General features: G+C 41.0%; 1 protein-coding gene across 2 annotated transcripts in view; it reads right to left on the bottom strand.

The window, feature by feature from the left end:
* CIITA (class II major histocompatibility complex transactivator) overlaps window positions 1–17,335 on the bottom strand; it is a 150,474-nt gene that overhangs the window by 39,075 nt on the left and 94,064 nt on the right. For both annotated transcript variants that reach the window (XM_073542846.1, XM_073542847.1), the window contains exon 2: window positions 198–296. In XM_073542846.1, the coding sequence (XP_073398947.1) occupies window positions 198–296 (99 nt within the window). The remainder of the gene's footprint in view (window positions 1–197; window positions 297–17,335) is intronic.

Here is a 17,335-nt window from a genome sequence, read left to right as displayed (position 1 = left end):
ACAAATGTTTTGTCTGAAAAGTCATGTGTGTGTGGAGGGGGACTCCATATTCACAACTATGGATTTAGAATGAGACGTCATAAAAGCTCTTGTAGGTGTAGTTGACAATACTTTTGTCCATATAGTGTATATTTTAATATTTTTTGGTAATATTTAAACAGAACAAACACCTAAATTTATGCTATAATGCTACTGACCCTCCATATTTGAGTCTTGAAATGGACATATTGGATCTGTTTCGCTGAATAATAGCTTCAGACAGCTGTCTGTGGAATGCAGGATGGATAATTCATCAACTGTAAGACATAAAAGACATAAGTCAATGACTATCATCAGGAATGATATGCAAAATGAAAAGCAAGATCTATCTCTAAACATGTTGCCCTCCCTTTGGGAAAGAGAAGATGAACAGAATTTGTAGTTTTGCTGGAGAAAATTTAGCATAATTTGCGATTTATTAACATTAAATGTTGCTTTCCAGGACATTGGTAGCCTCAGTAGTGGAAATGATGACATCATGTCCATCACCCACCTGACTGTTGAGGCCCTGATTGCCTGCAGAGGTCAGGTAACTGATTAATGTGACATTTTCTAACTGGAAATGATGACATCCTATCTCTACTCACTTAGGGTGGTGGATTTCACTTCACTTAACAGAACAACTCCCAACTATATGTGCAATTTTGGACTATTTTAATCCCTTTAATCCCCAAGGCTGTTTGCACCTTCATGACCAGGCCAAATTTTACAATTCTGACCAGTGTCACTTCATGTGGTAATAACTCTGGATTCCACCGATTCTGAGTATGTTTATTCATGACATATTGTACTTCATGATAGTGGTAACATTTCTTCAATATGACTTGCGCTTATTTGTGGAAAAAAAAACAACAGGAATTTGGTGAAAATTAAGCAATTTTCAAAATTTTAATTTTTCTGCCCTTAAATCAGAGTTGTCACACAAACAACATAGCTAATAAATAACATTTCTCACATCAGTACAATTTTTAAACATTTTTTTTGTTAGGAAGTTATAAGGGTTAAAAGTTGACCAGCGATTTCTCATTTTTTCAACCAAATTGTTTTTAGGGACCACATCACATTTGAAGTGACTTTGAAAGAAAATACCCAAAAGTGACACCATTCTAAAAACTGCACCCCTCAAGGTACTGAAAACCACCTTCAAAAAGTTTATTATCTCTTCAGGTGCTTCACAGAAATATTTAGAAGGTGAAAATAAAAAATGCACATTTAACTTTTTTTCCACTAAATTTTTACTTTTAGATCCCAACTTTTTAATTTTTACAAGGGTAACAGGAGAAAAACGGACCCCACAATTTTTTGTGTCATTTCTCCTGAGCATGCCAATACCCCATATGTGAGGGGAAAAAAAACACTGTTTGGACGAACAGCAGGGCTCAGAATTTGATTTTTTGAATACAAAATTTGCTGGAATAATTAGCAGATGCCATGTCACGTTTAAAAGCTCCTGGTGGTCCTAAACAGCGGAAACCCCCACAAATGACACCATTTTGGAAACTAGACCCCTCAGGGAACTTATCTAGATGTGTGGTGAGCACCTTAAACCCCCAGGTGCTTCACAAAAGCTTATAAGAATGAGCTGAGAAAATTTAAAAAAAAATCTAATTTTTCCCACAAAAATGTAACAAGAGAAATTGCACAGTACAATTTGTTGTGCAATTTCTCCTGAGTACACCGCTACCACATATGTGGGGGAAAACTACTGTTTGCGCGCATGGCAGGGCTCGGAAAAGAAGGAGACCTATTTGACTTTTTGAATGCAAAATTTGCTGGAATAATTAGCGGACGCCATGTCGCGTTTGGAGAACGCCTCATGTGCATAAACAGTGGAAACACTCCAAAAGTTACACTATTTTGGAAACTAGATCCCTCATTGAACTTATCTCGATTTGTGCTGAGCACCTTGAATCCACAGGTGTTTCACAGAAAAAAATATAATTATAATGTGAAAATAAAAAAAAAAAAACATTTTTCTCACAAAAATGTTATTTTAGCCCTAAATTTGTTATTTTCAGAAGGGTAACAAGAGAAAATGGAACCCAAAATTTGTGGTGATATTTTTTATGAGTACATCAATACCCCATATGTGGTCGAAAAGCACAGCACAAAGCTCAGAAGGGAAGAGGCGGCATATTAGAGTTCAGATTTTTCTGGACTAGTTTTAGGGTGCCATATCACACTGGCAGAGCCCATGAGGTGCCAGAACAGCAGAACTCCCCATAAGAGACATCATTTTACAAACTACACCCCTCAGTTAATTCATCTAGGGGTGCAGTGGTCTTATTGACACCACAGGTGTGTCACAGGATTTTATACCACTGCACAAAAGAGTAAAAAATAATTACATTTTTACCACCAAAATTTTGTTTTAGCCCCAGAGTTTACATTTCTGCACTGGGAAATGCATAAAAATGGCACCAAAATTTGTCCCACAATTTCTGCTGAATGTAAATATACCCTATAAATGACTCCACATATCCATCATGATATAGAGGCTCCTGGATACCCGCTATTTACATTAGAAACCAGCGTCCGGCGTCGCTGGTCCTGATTGCTGGAGGGGCTGTCTTTGTGACAGCTCACCAGCGATCAGCCTAACGATGTCCCAGCAATCCCATCATGTCGGATCGCTGGTAGGATCGCTGGGACATCGTTATGTGTAATGGGGCCTTAAGGCTAGTAAGTACCAGGCGACCTGGATGTATGGATACGTAAAAAAAAAAGCCCACTGTCTTTTTAGAAATTGCAGATTACACCAGTCATAGAAGGCTAACAAGACATCTCAGGAGCGACCTCGCTGGTTCCCCATAATGCCTTGCAGCTCTCACATCTAATGGTATAGCACAGACAATCAGAGTAGACTATCATAGCTTGTACAAAAGTTTAGGCAGGGAATGCAGCAGCCATTTTAGGGCTATTTTAGGATAGCAAGAGGAAATCAAAGCTTACAGTTCAGTGATAGAGATAGGAAAAGAAAGCCACAAAATATTGAATACTCCAGACATTATAACACTATACATAGCACTGAAGAAGATGAGAGTAGCAGTCTTCAAATAATACATACACTCAGTATGTTTGATCAGTGATATGGAGTAGCTAGCATCTGTCCTTTTGCTTTTGAATTAGAATGGCCTATTTTTTTCTTCATTACTAATGCACTAGAGAGCAGAAGCAACACAGCACAATAGTTTTCACAGAAAAAAAAATCTGAAATAAGTTTTAATCAGAGTTGGTGTGCCTGCTTGTCACAAGGAAGTTTTAGCATTTCTTGTGCAACCATTTTTGCAAAGGAAGGAATAATTGTTTTTAGAAAATACAACAGAAAATTACTACAAATTCAGACATTTAAGTGTGACTGTTTACCTCACAAAGTGTGCAAGTCACAACTATTTTTTTTTCATATCTGTTTTACTACTATAATTTGGCTAGTCCATTCAACACGCTTATACTGCAACCAGCTCACACATTTTGCTTTTCATATATGTACCTATCTACCTATCATTCCTTTTTGGAAAAGACTGAATAACTAGGGTTGAAAAGATAGTCAAAAGTTAATTATAGGGTTGTAAAAAATGTATAATAAAGAAAAAATGGCAATGATAGTATAAAATAAAAAAATACCACGGCTAAGAATGTGGGAGCCGCTAACAGCAGTAAAAGCACGGCCACCATCACTGGCACCAGTCATCGGGCAATGATAGTACCAAATGCAAGTCACAACTGGCCTCCATTGCGTCTAGCAAGCGTATTAGTGGGGAGTAGGTGTGCGGTATTATGGAATATATGGGACAACACTCTTCTCAGTGATCAGTTTGAGTCACTGTTCTGCACAGAATAGTCCACCTGATCATACATTACTAAGAGGGAAAATGTTGTATTGGTTTGTTTTTTATTTTAACCCTTTCTCAACATTTTATGTATTAGTACATCACATGTGGGGTCCACTTTGATGCAAGCTACGGAGTCGATCAGAATATCATACTACCCCAAAAATGGTATCACTAATATTGTAAGCTCTCCATGAAAAAATAAGTCCTCATACAGGTCCATCAACGGAAAAATTAGAATGTTTTGGGTCTAGAAAAATGGTGACACAAGCTAAAATTTTATGAATCTCGATATTTTATTTTTTTTACTTCTTAAATAAAAAAAAAACTAAAACAACAAGCTATGCATGTTTAGTATCACTGTAATCATTCTGACCTGGAGAATCATGCTGCAAAGTCAAATCCGCACAATGAATGCTGTGAAAAAAAATAATACCCAAAAAACAATTCCAAAATTTCAAGTTTTTAATTTGATTCTCATTTTTCAGTACACTGAAAGGTAAAATTAATGGTGTCAGTCAAAATTTCAACTCGTACTGCAAGTAAACAAGGCCTCATAAGAGTATGTGGACAGAAAACTAAAAAAAAAAAAAAAAAAAAAAAATATGATTCTTGGAAGAAGTAGAAGAAAAAAATGAAAGGGCAAATAAGGAAAAAAAATCCTGGTCTGGAAGGGGTTAAAAGACATGAAAAGTGTCAGAGGACCATTAAATGGGTTGTTTGTTTCGGGTCCTTTTCTATCTTGAGGTCACTTGACATTACTAGGGCTGTGTTTGCATTAAGGACGTGGAAATGGACTGGATAAAGAAAGTCCTAGTAGACCTCAGAGTAAATACAATTTGTTTCAAGGCAATTGGACTAACTGTGATTTCCCAAAAATGTTATTCTCTATGAATACAATTTAGAGAAAAATTTGCCAAACTTGTCGAATTTGAAAAAGATTCAAGGGCAGAACGGTGGCGCAGTGGTTAGCTTTGTAGCCTTGCAGCGCTGGGATCCTTGGTCTAAATTCCACCAAAGACAACATCTGCATGAGTTTGTATGTTCTCCTTACTTTTACTTGGGCTTCCTCCCACACTCCAAAGACATACTTTAGATTGTGAGCCCCAATGGGGACAGCGATGATGATGTGTGTAAAGCTATGCAGAATATGATGGAGCTATATAAGCAAAGCATAATAAAATAAATAATAATGATCATCTGTAATTAAGCCTGTTCACTTACAGTGGCTGTTTGGACATCTTCCGCTTCCCTTAAAGACAGCAGCTGATTTGTCACAGGTAAAGTTATAGCTGAACTAAACCTATGGTAATCAGACTATTGCTGGGGAAGCAGCTCTGAGAAAAGGAGTTGCACAGTTCTATTGAGTGGCAATTATTGGTGTTGGAAAAAAAAATGATATGAAGATACTTGAATTTTTATAGAAAACAGAAAGTTACTGTTAATATGCTTTAGTATTAGTATAACTAAGGGTCAACATTGATTTCTAGGATTGCTACTTCCAATAGGTGGCACTAGAGTTCTAGTCCTCTTCCTCTCTAAAGAGACAATTTGCATAATTAGCATATTTCCCAGAGGAGCATTGCAGGTTAAGTCTCCTCACCTTGACGTGCTTAGCCTGTCATTCCCCGCAAGGAGAAATAATACTTCTTGGATATCGGTCAGACGCCTCTCACACAGCCAAACCAGGTCTCACACTTTGCACTGACGAGGGGCAGTACCCGAAACACAGTGTCTGCAAATTGAGATTCTGGCTTGGCTTTTATCCTAAGTCATGTAACAAGGCTTGTTAAAGGGTCAACATTGACTTCTAGGATTGCTACTTCCAATAGGTGACACGAGAGTTCTAGTCCTCTTCCGCTTTGAAAAGACAATTTGCATAATTAGTATAACTGTTGCCATCACTTTATATGTGTTATTTTCAAGGCTATGGAGTTTGAGTAGTGGAGTCGGTGTCCATTTTGGTGAAATCAGTATAAAATGGACCGACTCCAAAAATATGTAATAAATTGGGTATAGCAGTACAAGGCAGGATGGGCTATAAATGTTTTCATAAGAATTTGGGAAAGTTATTAAATGTCTGGCTTTTAGCTGAGATGAATCTATGCTGCACTTTATGTACATGCTGAGTAGTGGCCGGGGCTGTGGAGTCGGAGTCAGGGAAACTGAGGGGTCGGAGGTATGGATCACCGACTCCACAGCCCTGGTTATTTTGATATATTTTATATCTGACTCTGGCCAGAATACCCCTTTAATGCTCTAGTTCCCTAGAGTCTAATAACATGCAAAGACACATATGTATGGAAACCAAATATTGTCTCTAAAATCTCTTTCTACTCAGCTCACATATACCATGGATAATGCTAACCACCACAGGGATAATAACCAGAGGTCACACAACTTCCTCTGTTTGTGTGAAGATTTGTTGAAGCTGCTTACTTAGAAGGAAATATCCTAAACAGAATCAAACCAGAGAGAATGTAAAACAGATTGGATTTGCACCTTCGCCGATCAGCTATTCCTGGTGTTGGCCGGATGTGAACAGTTGTGGAGCAGAACAGCGCATCTCTGTCAACTATATAGTGGCTGTGGCCAAGTACTGCACATCCACCCCTATTAAAGGGGAGTGGATCTCCAATGCCATGTGGCAGCCACTAGACAATTGTTGGAGCTGTGCAGCTCTGCAACTGCTCCCATCTGGCCAGGTGTCGCACCCCAAGCGATGGGATATCGGTGACCTACCCTAAATTATAGGCCCTCAGTATGAAAGTACTTGGAATCCCATTTAATAGTAAGTGCTTGCTTATCCTCACTTCTAACTAACTGGGGTTTGGGTGTTACCCCCGTCTGTACTGTCTACATGACTAACACTTACTAGCCCAAAATACCGTAGTCCCTTTTTAAGCTCTTCGATTGGCTAAAGGAAGCATGAGGGCGCAGGACACACTTACCGGACTCTGCTCCATGCACCAACCGTCTCGCCTGTGTCCTAGTACACTTCTGACTAGTAGAATACGAGTAAAAACCCCTCAAGACTTCCTACTAGCAGAACTGCAGACCCCTGACCCAAAACCTTTCACGAAACATCGTTTCTCCACCGCCAATTCTAAACTCTAGCTATACTGTCATCTCTCACTTCTCAGTGAGGCTCGACGTCTGTCACATCACAGAGATAACAAAATTACTGTAGTCACACATTAACATTCATTAAGGCAACATATCTGACTAGGAGGAATAATACCGCCTAGCAGCAGAATGTTCGGCACAATACTGTATAGCATTATGTGACATGGTATCATCAAGAAAGACGGTAACTTTGGTAATCAGGTGGTTATCACCGCAACAGATTACCAATATAAATCATTAAAGGATATGACAGTCTGAAACATAACAGTGGGGGCCGTGTAATATTAGACCGATAATGTAAAAGGGCGGTGGATCATTTTTCAACCCTCTTACAAGCTTAAAAGTGAGAATGTATACAATTGCTTCTCACTAAATTAGAATATCATCAAAAAGTTAATGTACCGTATTTTTTCGGATTATAAGACGCTCCAGATTATAAGGCGCACCCCAAATTTTGAGGTGAAAAATAAGAATTTTTTTTTAATAAAATGGTGGTGCTTCTTATAATCCATGCATCTTGTTTACCGGGGGTGGAGGCTGTGGTGAAGCGGGGTCCCAGGGTCGCTGCTGGAGGAGGCAGGAGTGGGGTGATGCTGCTGGCCGCAGGCTGGGATGAGGGGGTGTCCGATGTGCAGTGTGTCGCTGCAGGTGTCCGCTGCTGCAGGTGTCCCCAGCGCGGCTGCCCGAGGTGTCCAGCGCTGCTGCTCGGGGTGTTCGCTGCTGCTGCCAGAGGTGTCCGGTGCTGTGGGGGGCTCTGATGACATTTCATGAAAGGCCAGAGCCCCCCGCAGTTCTGTGGTTTCCTGTGCGGTGGACTCCGGGAAAATGGCCACCGGGGGGGGCCGCGCATGCGCAGATGGAGATCTCGGCATCAAGATCTCAGGAGATGAGATTTCAGCACTGAATTCTAATTTAGTGAGAAGCACTTGTATGTGCCGTACACATAACTTGTATATAGATTCCAAAACAGATCCATCAGAAATGTTACTGTCAGGAACACCGCACTGAACTTGCTCACTGAGCCAGTGCGCGTGTCCTGAGTCAAGCGAACTGTGCTCAAAGATACCTGTGGAGCGGGCAGCAGCCGAGTAGGCAGGGCTGTGGAGTCGGAGTGGTGGAGTCGGAGCTCATTTTGGTGGAGTCGGTGTCGGTATAAAATGGTCCGACTCAGACTCCTAAAATATATAATAAATTGGGTACAGTAGTTCAATGCAGAATGTGCTGAATATTTTTTCATAGGAATTTGGGAAAGTTATGAAATGTCCTATAAATGACTGTTCTATTCCTGATCTAAGGCTACATTCACACACAGCGTTTTTGCTGCGTTTTTTGAGGATACGTTTTTCAGCTGCAAAAGCAGATCAGCTTTTTAAAAAACCGCATCACCTGAAAGGTTTTTGAGCTCATAGATAATGTTTTCAATAGCAAAAACAGATTAGAAATCTGCTCTGTCCATTTATCCATATCTGTCTATCCATATCTTATCTGTACCAAAAAGAATGAAAGCCGGGTAGCACACAGACTAACACTCTTTTATTTTTTTTTTAGCACCAGTCAGGTACACCTCATAGCTGCCCAAAAGGACGCCCAGGACAGGCATTGCTCGTCTTCAGTAACACATCAACATCAATTGATAGTTGGAATAAATAGACTGCATTCACCACATCTTAAGGTGCAGGCTTTATTTTCAAGTGTAGAGGTGTGCAGTATAAGGTTCTGCAGCAGCTGAGGTGTGCAGTATGAGATTCTGCGGAACAGTATGAGGCTCTGCCCCCCCCTAGTTTTGATCCTGGCTAAAACCATTTCTTATAGATATGGCAAACCCTCAGGTAACCCTAAATGAAGGTCAATGGACACAGGTGGTTGAAGTGAAGGAATTGCTTAATCACCTATTTACCGTGACTAAAAAATTACAAGCTGAGGATTTAACTTCTGGCATTTTCATAAGGGAGTGGAAGAACTTGCTATTTTGCCTGTCCCAAAGAGGAGATTTAATTGCAGATGGCATTTCTGCTTCAATGAAACGGAGAGAGACACAGCTATTGGAAAATAAAAATTTTCTGGCAGCTGTTTATGTGGACCCAAGTCATCGTATATTGCTTGATGATCAACAGCTTACTAAAGGAAAAGAAGCTCTGACTGAGGTAGCAGTTAGGATGAGTGGCCTACAGGAGGACTGCCAGGAGCGAAGAGGACTTGGGTCCTGACAGTGCTACTGCTGCCATATCTTCACCCTCATCAGATGAGGAGTTTGACTTTGACAAGTATTTGGATGATATGGAGCAGGCAAAGCATTGCTGCAAGGAAAAAGATTTCACTCCATCTCCTATAGCAAGCAGATTGACCATATTTCAGCAAAATGTTTCACTTGCTCTCAAAGAAAAAGAAAAATTCAAACGTTCATCAAAATTGACTGTGCATGAGGCAATTCCTTTATACTTGGAAACTGTTAGAGCTGTTGCCCATGTGGTTACGGCTTTGCCTCCAACCCAAGTTAGTGTAGAGAGGTTGTTCTCTTGCCTTAAAATTATTAGGTCAGATTTTAGGTCATCTATGAAGGAGGATCTGATGGAGGCAATTCTATTTCTTAGAACAAATTCATAGACTGCACAAATGTTATTTAGTATGTTTTTGTTGAAAACTGTTTTTTGCCACTTACATAGTTTATTACATAGTGTTATATATATTACATAGTGTATTACATATTTACAATTTATTAGTTTTTTGTGTTCTAAAGTTGTATTCCAATAAATATATATTATGTTCTATCTAAATGTCTTGAATATTGTATCATAAAAATGATTAAATGTCTCATGTTCACATTGTACTACAATAAATTTTTCACTTAAATATAAGCAATATATGTTGGAGTCGGAGTCGGTGGAAGGGAAATTGAGGAGTCGAAGTCGCAGGTTTGGCTTACCGACTCCACAGCCCTGCGAGTAGGTGCGTACTTCAGAACAGCAGGACCTGAAGAATGTGACTGCTGGGGGCGTGGCCTAAACTCCAGAGAGCTAGGAGCTGCAAGAGAACTCCTAGCAGGGTAACTGCGAGACAAAGTTACCAAGGGGCATAGACAGGGAGGACAGTCAGGACGTAGCCAATGAGTCATACACAGAGATAGCTGCAAGGTACAAGAGGGGCGAGCAGAGAGTAGTCAGATCACTGGCAACGAGTCATACACAGAGAGGGTAGTGCAGTACAGAATCAACATGCAAACACAACGGGGAACAGAACCGAGTCAGAACCCATATAAACAAGCTATAACAACGAACAGGCACAGGCACACAGAGGTCACCACACTCGGCCAAAGGCAAAAGTATAACTGACAGGGATTGGAGCTTCCCCGTTGTTTTAGAAGCTCTTCCAGAACCAAAGAGAGGCCACAATCATTAACCCCAGGTGTGCAGGTCAAAACCTGCACTGAGCTCCAGACATTAACCCCTGTCGTGCAGCTCAAAAACCTGCACTGGGATCATGACAGTTACTTTCACATTGCGAGGGTAATTATTTGCCATATAATACCTACAAGACTAATCACACCCACAACTACATATAGTACTCCATGAAAAGGGAGAGATGATGAAACTTTGGAGCCATGCTCCACATATTTATCGCACTGTAAGCCTACAGTTGTGGCCAAAAGTATTGACACCCCTGCAATTCTGTCAGATAATACTCAGTTTCTTCCTGAAAATGATTGCAAACACAAATTCTTTGGTATTATTATCTTCATTTAATTTGTCTTAAATGAAAAAAAAAAAAACACAAAAAGAATTGTCCTAAAGCCAAATTGGACATAATTCCACACCAAACATAAAAAAACAGGGTGGACAAAAGTATTGGCACTGTTCGAAAAATCATGTGATGCTTCTCTAATTTGTGTAATTAACAGCACCTGTAATTTACCTGTGGCACCTAACAGGTGTTGGCAATAACTAAATCACACTTGCAGCCAGTTGACATGGATTAAAGTTGACTCAACCTCTGTCCTGTGTCCTTGTGTGTACCACATTGAGCATGGAGAAATGAAAGAAGACCAAAGAACTGTCTGAGGACTTGAGAAACCAAATTGTGAGGAAGCATGAGCAATTTCAAGGCAACAAGTCCATCTCCAAAGACCTGAATATTCCTGTGTCTACCGTGCGCAGTGTCATCAAGAAGTTTAAAGTCCATGGCACTGTGGCTAACCTCCCTAGATGTGGACGGAAAAGAAAAATTGACAAGAGATTTCAACGCAAGATTGTGCGGATGTTGGATAAAGAACCTCGACTAACATCCAAACAAGTTCAAACTGACCTGCAGTCCGAGGGTACAACAGTGTCAACCCATACTATCCGTCGGCGTCTGAATGAAAAGGGACTGTATGGTAGGAGACTCAGGAAGACCCCACTTCTTACCCCGACACATAAAAAAGCCAGGCTGGAGTTTGCCAAAACTTACCTGAAAAAGCCTAAAACGTTTTGGAAGAATGTTCTCTGGTCAGATGAGACAAAAGTAGAGTTTTTTGGGCAAAGGCATCAACATAGAGTTTACAGGAGAAAAAAAGAGGCATTCAAAGAAAAGAACACTGTCCCTACAGTCAAACATGGGGGAGGTTCCCCGATGTTTTGGGGTTGCTTTGCTGCCTCTGGCACTGGACTGCTTGACCGTGTGCATGGCATTATGAAGTCTGAAGACTACCAACAAATTTTGCAGCATAATGTAGGGCCCAGTGTGAGAAAGCTGGGTCTCCCTCAGAGGTCATGAGTCTTCCAGCAGGACAATGACCCAAAACACACTTCAAAAAGCACTAGAAAATGGTTTGAGAGAAAGCACTGGAGACTTCTAAGGTGGCCAGCAATGAGTTCAGACCTAAATCCCATAGAACACCTGTGGAGAGATCTAAAAATGGCAGTTTGGAGAAGGCACCCTTCAAATATCAGGGACCTGGAGCAGTTTGCCAAAGAAGAATGGTCTAAAATTACAGCAGAGCAATGTAAGAAACTCATTGATGGTTACCGCAAGTGGTTGGTCGCAGTAATTTTGGCTAAAGGTTGTGCAACCAAGTATTAGGCTGAGGGTGCCAATACTTTTGTCTGGCCCATTTTTGGAGTTTTGCGTGAAATGATCAATGTTTTGCTTCATTCTCTTTTGTGTTTTTTCATTTAAGACAAATTAAATGAAGATAATAATACCAAAGAATTTGTGTTTGCAATCATTTTCAGGAAGAAACTGAGTATTGTCTGACAGAATTGCAGGGGTGTCAGTACTTTTGGCCACACCTGTAGGTTCAATGAGTAATCCATTCTTAGCAAGTTCTTACCCATCCATCACGTCTTCCGTTCACTGTTCCAATATGCAGCTTAATGAGAATAAACTAAATGTCATGCTATCTACGGTGCACAGATGTAAATTTTGTTTAGCCCTTGGGAAATTTCTTGCAAACACTGCAACTTCCCTATTGTTACCAGTGTGTCATGTTCACACTGTTAAGCTTTGACTCTGCCTGCCGATTCAAGCGGTTGTCACATGATCACAAGTTGCATACTTGAAGTCATGTGTCGACTAGATTCTCATTCGCTTCTCTCAATGTTTTATTGAGAAGAGGTTGAGAATCTAGTCGGTAGGCAACTGCACGTATGCAAATTAATTTTCTATTGAGAGAAATGAATGAGAATCTAGTCAGTATGTGACAAGTATGCAAATCAATTTCTTACTCACAAAAAATGGATTAGAATCTTTAGTTCACATGGCATCAGTGTGATAGTGCTTGCCAACAATTTCCCCAAGACTCGCGATATCTTTTAGATGCTGCTGTACTGGACAAGTTTTCCATGCTTCAGGAAAACGCTAGCCATGTTTTTCCTGTAAGTCTTTTTTTGTTACTCTGCGGCCATGATTTTTGTTCGCTTTCCCCACCGGTGTTTGTGTTTTTATTTGTATATGAGAAATATTGAGCAGCTTCCAAGTGGTCATGTCACTAACTTTAACCGCTTTGTATACTTACCAATGTGAAGCTGTTAAAAAAGTTCAAAAACATGCAGTCGTTATTACATTGCAGTGTATATGTTCATTCTTTTTCATGTTTATTAAAGAAGCACTTCCATCAAAATGTTATCCTCTTCATATATTGCAGTCATCATATTATACAGCATTGTGTACTTACAATTGCTCATTTTGCCTTTTTACCCAGCTAATTCTTCTCTTTTCCATTAGATCCATGACATCATGTGATTAAAAACTGACTAACTGAATCCTTCTACACTCTATGTGGAAACAGGAGGTCAATTGTCCCTGTATGAACCATAAGTTACTGCAAAAGTCCCAGGAAGCAAGGAGGAGCAGCTGGGTCAGGAGGTGAAAAAGGGGAAGATAAATGCAGGTGAAAGACACTTCCTGTTTCTACATAGACCAGAGAAAAGACAAGAATTTACTGGGTAGAAAGGCAAAATGAGCAATTGTAAGTACACAGTGCTAAATAATATGATGACTGCAATATATTAATAGGATAAAAACGTTAATCGGAGTGCTACTTTAAGCGCTTTTTCAAGAGGGTTACGACACTTACCGCCTGAAAAAGATGTTGTGTGCACATATCATTAAAGTCATACAGATTTCCTGGGCTCTAACGGTCAGATGCTGACGTTAGCATGATTTTGCAAAACTTTAAAGGGAACCCGTCGCCTCTCCCAGCCGTTTTTAAGTAAAAGAGCCACCTTGTGCAGCACTAATGCTGCATTCTGTCAAGGTGGCTCTGTTACTTAGGTTCCCTTCCACCACCGAAGTAATCGGTTATAAAATTGTTGAAAAATACCTGAAATTTGTCAGGGGGGCAGGTCTTTCCCCCTCTGACAGACGCCTCGCATCCGTCACTCATTTCGAATTTGTTGCCGCCTCCTTAGTTTTCTTTTCAAATGTGGGTGCCGGCGCTGTCCTATATCTTCTTGGGCATGCGCAGTCAGCGCTGTCCGACGTGCCCGTGCTCAGATCACACCCGGCCTGCCTTCCTATCGCGTGGCCACAGATCCCGCCCCGCAGTCGCTTATGAATTATTCACACTGCGGAGCTAAGAATCTCGGGCATGTGCAGTAGTTATCTGCGGCTCTCATGCCCAAGATTTCCAGCCCCGCAGTGTGAATAAATCATAAGCGACTGCGGGGCGGGATCTGTGGCCGCGCTATAGGAAGGCAGGCCGGGATGTGATCTGAGCATGGGCACGTCGGGCAGCACTGACTGCGCATGCCCAAGAAGATATAGGACAGCGCCGGCGCCGCATCTGAAAAGAAAACTAAGGAGGCCGCGCCAAATTCGAAATGAGTGACGGATGCGAGGCGTCAGTCAGAGGGGGAAAGCCCTGCCCCCCTGACAAATTTCAGGTATTTTTCAACAATTTTATAACCGATTATTTCGGTGGTGGAAGGGAACCTAAGTAACAGAGACACCTTGACAGAATGCAGCATTAGTGCTGCACAAGGTGGCTCTTACTTAAAAACGGCTGGGAGGGGTGACAGGTGCCCTTTAATACATGAGAAATGCCATTATAAGCTATGAAATCACATGAAGTTCCGATCAAAGAATGTGGAAATTATAATAATCACAATGTATTTACCAGTAGTTGGGATCATATGTAAAACAAAGAGTGCCATAAACAGTTACCACAATATTAACACAATATTCCACATTATATGTAATATTAAAGGGGTTACGTGGGACAATAAAGTTTTATAGGGAGCCATTCTTCAGGATTTCAGACCCCAACCTAATGACATGTACGTAAAGGTGCATGGATGATGAGTAAATTCTTACCTTTCTTGTAGAAATCCATTTAGCCAGTTTTAGAGAAATACAGTTGAAATTATAGGCCAATGAGCCGCAAGTGCAGTGGGCGGTCCCTGCACTTATAGCTTTCCTGCCTCTCTAACTATTCCCCACCAACTGCTTGCCTCATGTCTCTAGATCACTTATGTTTCAGTGACCTGTCAGTCAGAGACAGGAGGCAGGCAGGGGGTGGGGAATAGAAAGAGGCAGGTGAGATGTAGGTGCAGGGCCCACCCACAGCACTTGCATCTCATTAACATACAACTTAACAATGGATTTATCTGAAAAAGTAAAACAGAGTTCTACAAGAAAGGTGAAGATTTACTCAGCGTTTAAACACCTTTACATACATGCCATTTGTTTGAGATAGAAAATCCTGATGACAGGTCCTCTTTAAGTGAATGTCCAATTTTACCACAATGTTATTTTTAAGTTATTGTGAGCTCATTAATTTCCTAATATACCTTTTTAGAAATCAGAACTTAGCATCTCTGATAAAGAGCTACAAATCTCCGAAAAGATATACAGACAGTAATAAAATTCAGATTGTATGCAGCTCCATGACCCTATAATTAAACGGCATGCAGAGGGTTTGGAGTTCATACCCAAAAAATAGATCTCCAACCACTGTAAAGACGTCTCAATAAAGTAATTAGCACACAACTAATGTTTATTGAGTGAATCATTTATTATCTTTGGACAAGATGGATACAAAGGGATTTTCCAGGAGATATAAAAGATTTACAAAATATTTCGGAACGCTTTAATACAAAAGAAGTGATACTCACCCCTGCGATCTTCTGCAGCTCCTGATCCCATGCTTACCAAGTCCTCCTTAGTCTGTGCCTCCTGGTTCTGGTTCAACTCTTCCCCCCAAAATATGGAGTTAAAAGTTGTGCGTTTCCCAAACTACTATCAATAAGGCTGGGGACTAAACGGAGACTGGCCATTACACAGATTGCGTGACCTAACATTGCTGTATGCAGCTGCTAGTGAATGGGGACGCATTGCAACCAGGAAGGTACCATGGCTGCGAAAAACAAACTGCAAAAGTAGGCATCTTTTGGATTTTTGCGATTTGCTTGTCGCAGGACCTTGTGGCTCAGAATGCAATCCCTGCGAAGGAGTGGCGATATACAACAATCTTTGGTTATGCAACCTGTTGCATTACCAAAATTCCCATGTAGCCCCGACTAAAAGCTACAACGACCCTACAAAAACAAGACTTCAAAAGCTTTAAAGCTACGTTCCCTACGACAAATACTAGGTGAGTTTTTAATGGCTCCCTATAAAACAGAATTTCTGTTTCAATTAGGTTATTTGCGTACTTTTGCATGCCTTTTTATGCCTTTTTTTGTCTATTTTTCGTATGTCATGTTTTAACCCCTTCACCCCTGGGCCATTTTCTGTTTTGTCATCAGTCTATCAGAGCTTGAGCTGAGTGTCAGTTCACTGTGCTCCGATTCTCTCGCCTGTGAGAATTGGAGCACAGGTGCGGAGGAGACAGAAAAAGTCATTTGTCCTTTTCCATTGATGACATCGAGTGCAGTCCGATGTTTCACACCCACCCACAAACTTTTATGGGTGCGTGTGATCCGATCATCATGGCATGAGAAAATAATCACAATCTGCACTGCCCCATAATATAACATTGGTCCGAGTGCTATACGATAAAACATTGAATAGCACTTGGCCTTGTTATACGCACATATGAGCGAGCCCTAATAGTCCTCTTAGGAGAGTTGAAGCAGCAATCATCCAGTCACCTGTGCTAAACATTAAGCATTGCCAGGGCCGTGGTTAAGGGCAGGCAAACTAGGTATTTGCCTAGGGCACCCACAGGGGCCCCCAGACAGTGGTGTGCAGCTAATAGTGACATACCACTCGGGCGCTATGGGGCCCGTGAGTCAGGGAGCCTGGTGCCAGCGCCAGCTCTCGGTCAACCCCACATCGCGTATTCAACTTTATCAGCATCACAGATGCCGATATAGTTGAAATCAATGATAGAGGACGCTCCCTCTCCCATCATTCCCCCTCTGCATCTGACACAGCGGGGGCGATGACTATGTAGGCTGCATTATACTATTTGAAGCTGCATTATAATCTATGAGGCTGCATTATACTCTGTGGGGACTGCATTATACTATATCTACTCTATTGGGGCTCCATTGTACTCTATGGGGCTGCATTATTCTCTGAGGCTACATTATACTCTATGGAGGCTGCATTATACTCTATAGGGACTGCATTATACTATATGTACTCTATGGGGGCTGCATTTTACTCTATGGGGCTGTATTATATTCTGTTAGGCTGCTTTATAAGTTATGGGGACTGCATTATACTCTATGGGGGATACATTATACTCTATGGTGGCTGCATTATACTCTATCAAGGACTATGGGGAGTACATTATACTCTGTGTACTATATGGGGGCTGCATTATACTCTATTGAGGACTATTGGGAGTGCACTATACTATATGGGGGCTGCATTATACTGTATGACGGACTACGGGGAATGCTTTTATTATATTGTAT

This window comes from Dendrobates tinctorius, unplaced genomic scaffold (assembly GCF_039654945.1).
Source record: "Dendrobates tinctorius isolate UK_male_01 unplaced genomic scaffold, ASM3965494v1 ptg000129l, whole genome shotgun sequence".
Lineage (NCBI taxonomy): Eukaryota > Metazoa > Chordata > Amphibia > Anura > Dendrobatidae > Dendrobates > Dendrobates tinctorius.
Note: the sequence above shows the minus strand (reverse complement) of the source record. Positions and strands in the feature narration are given on the sequence as shown.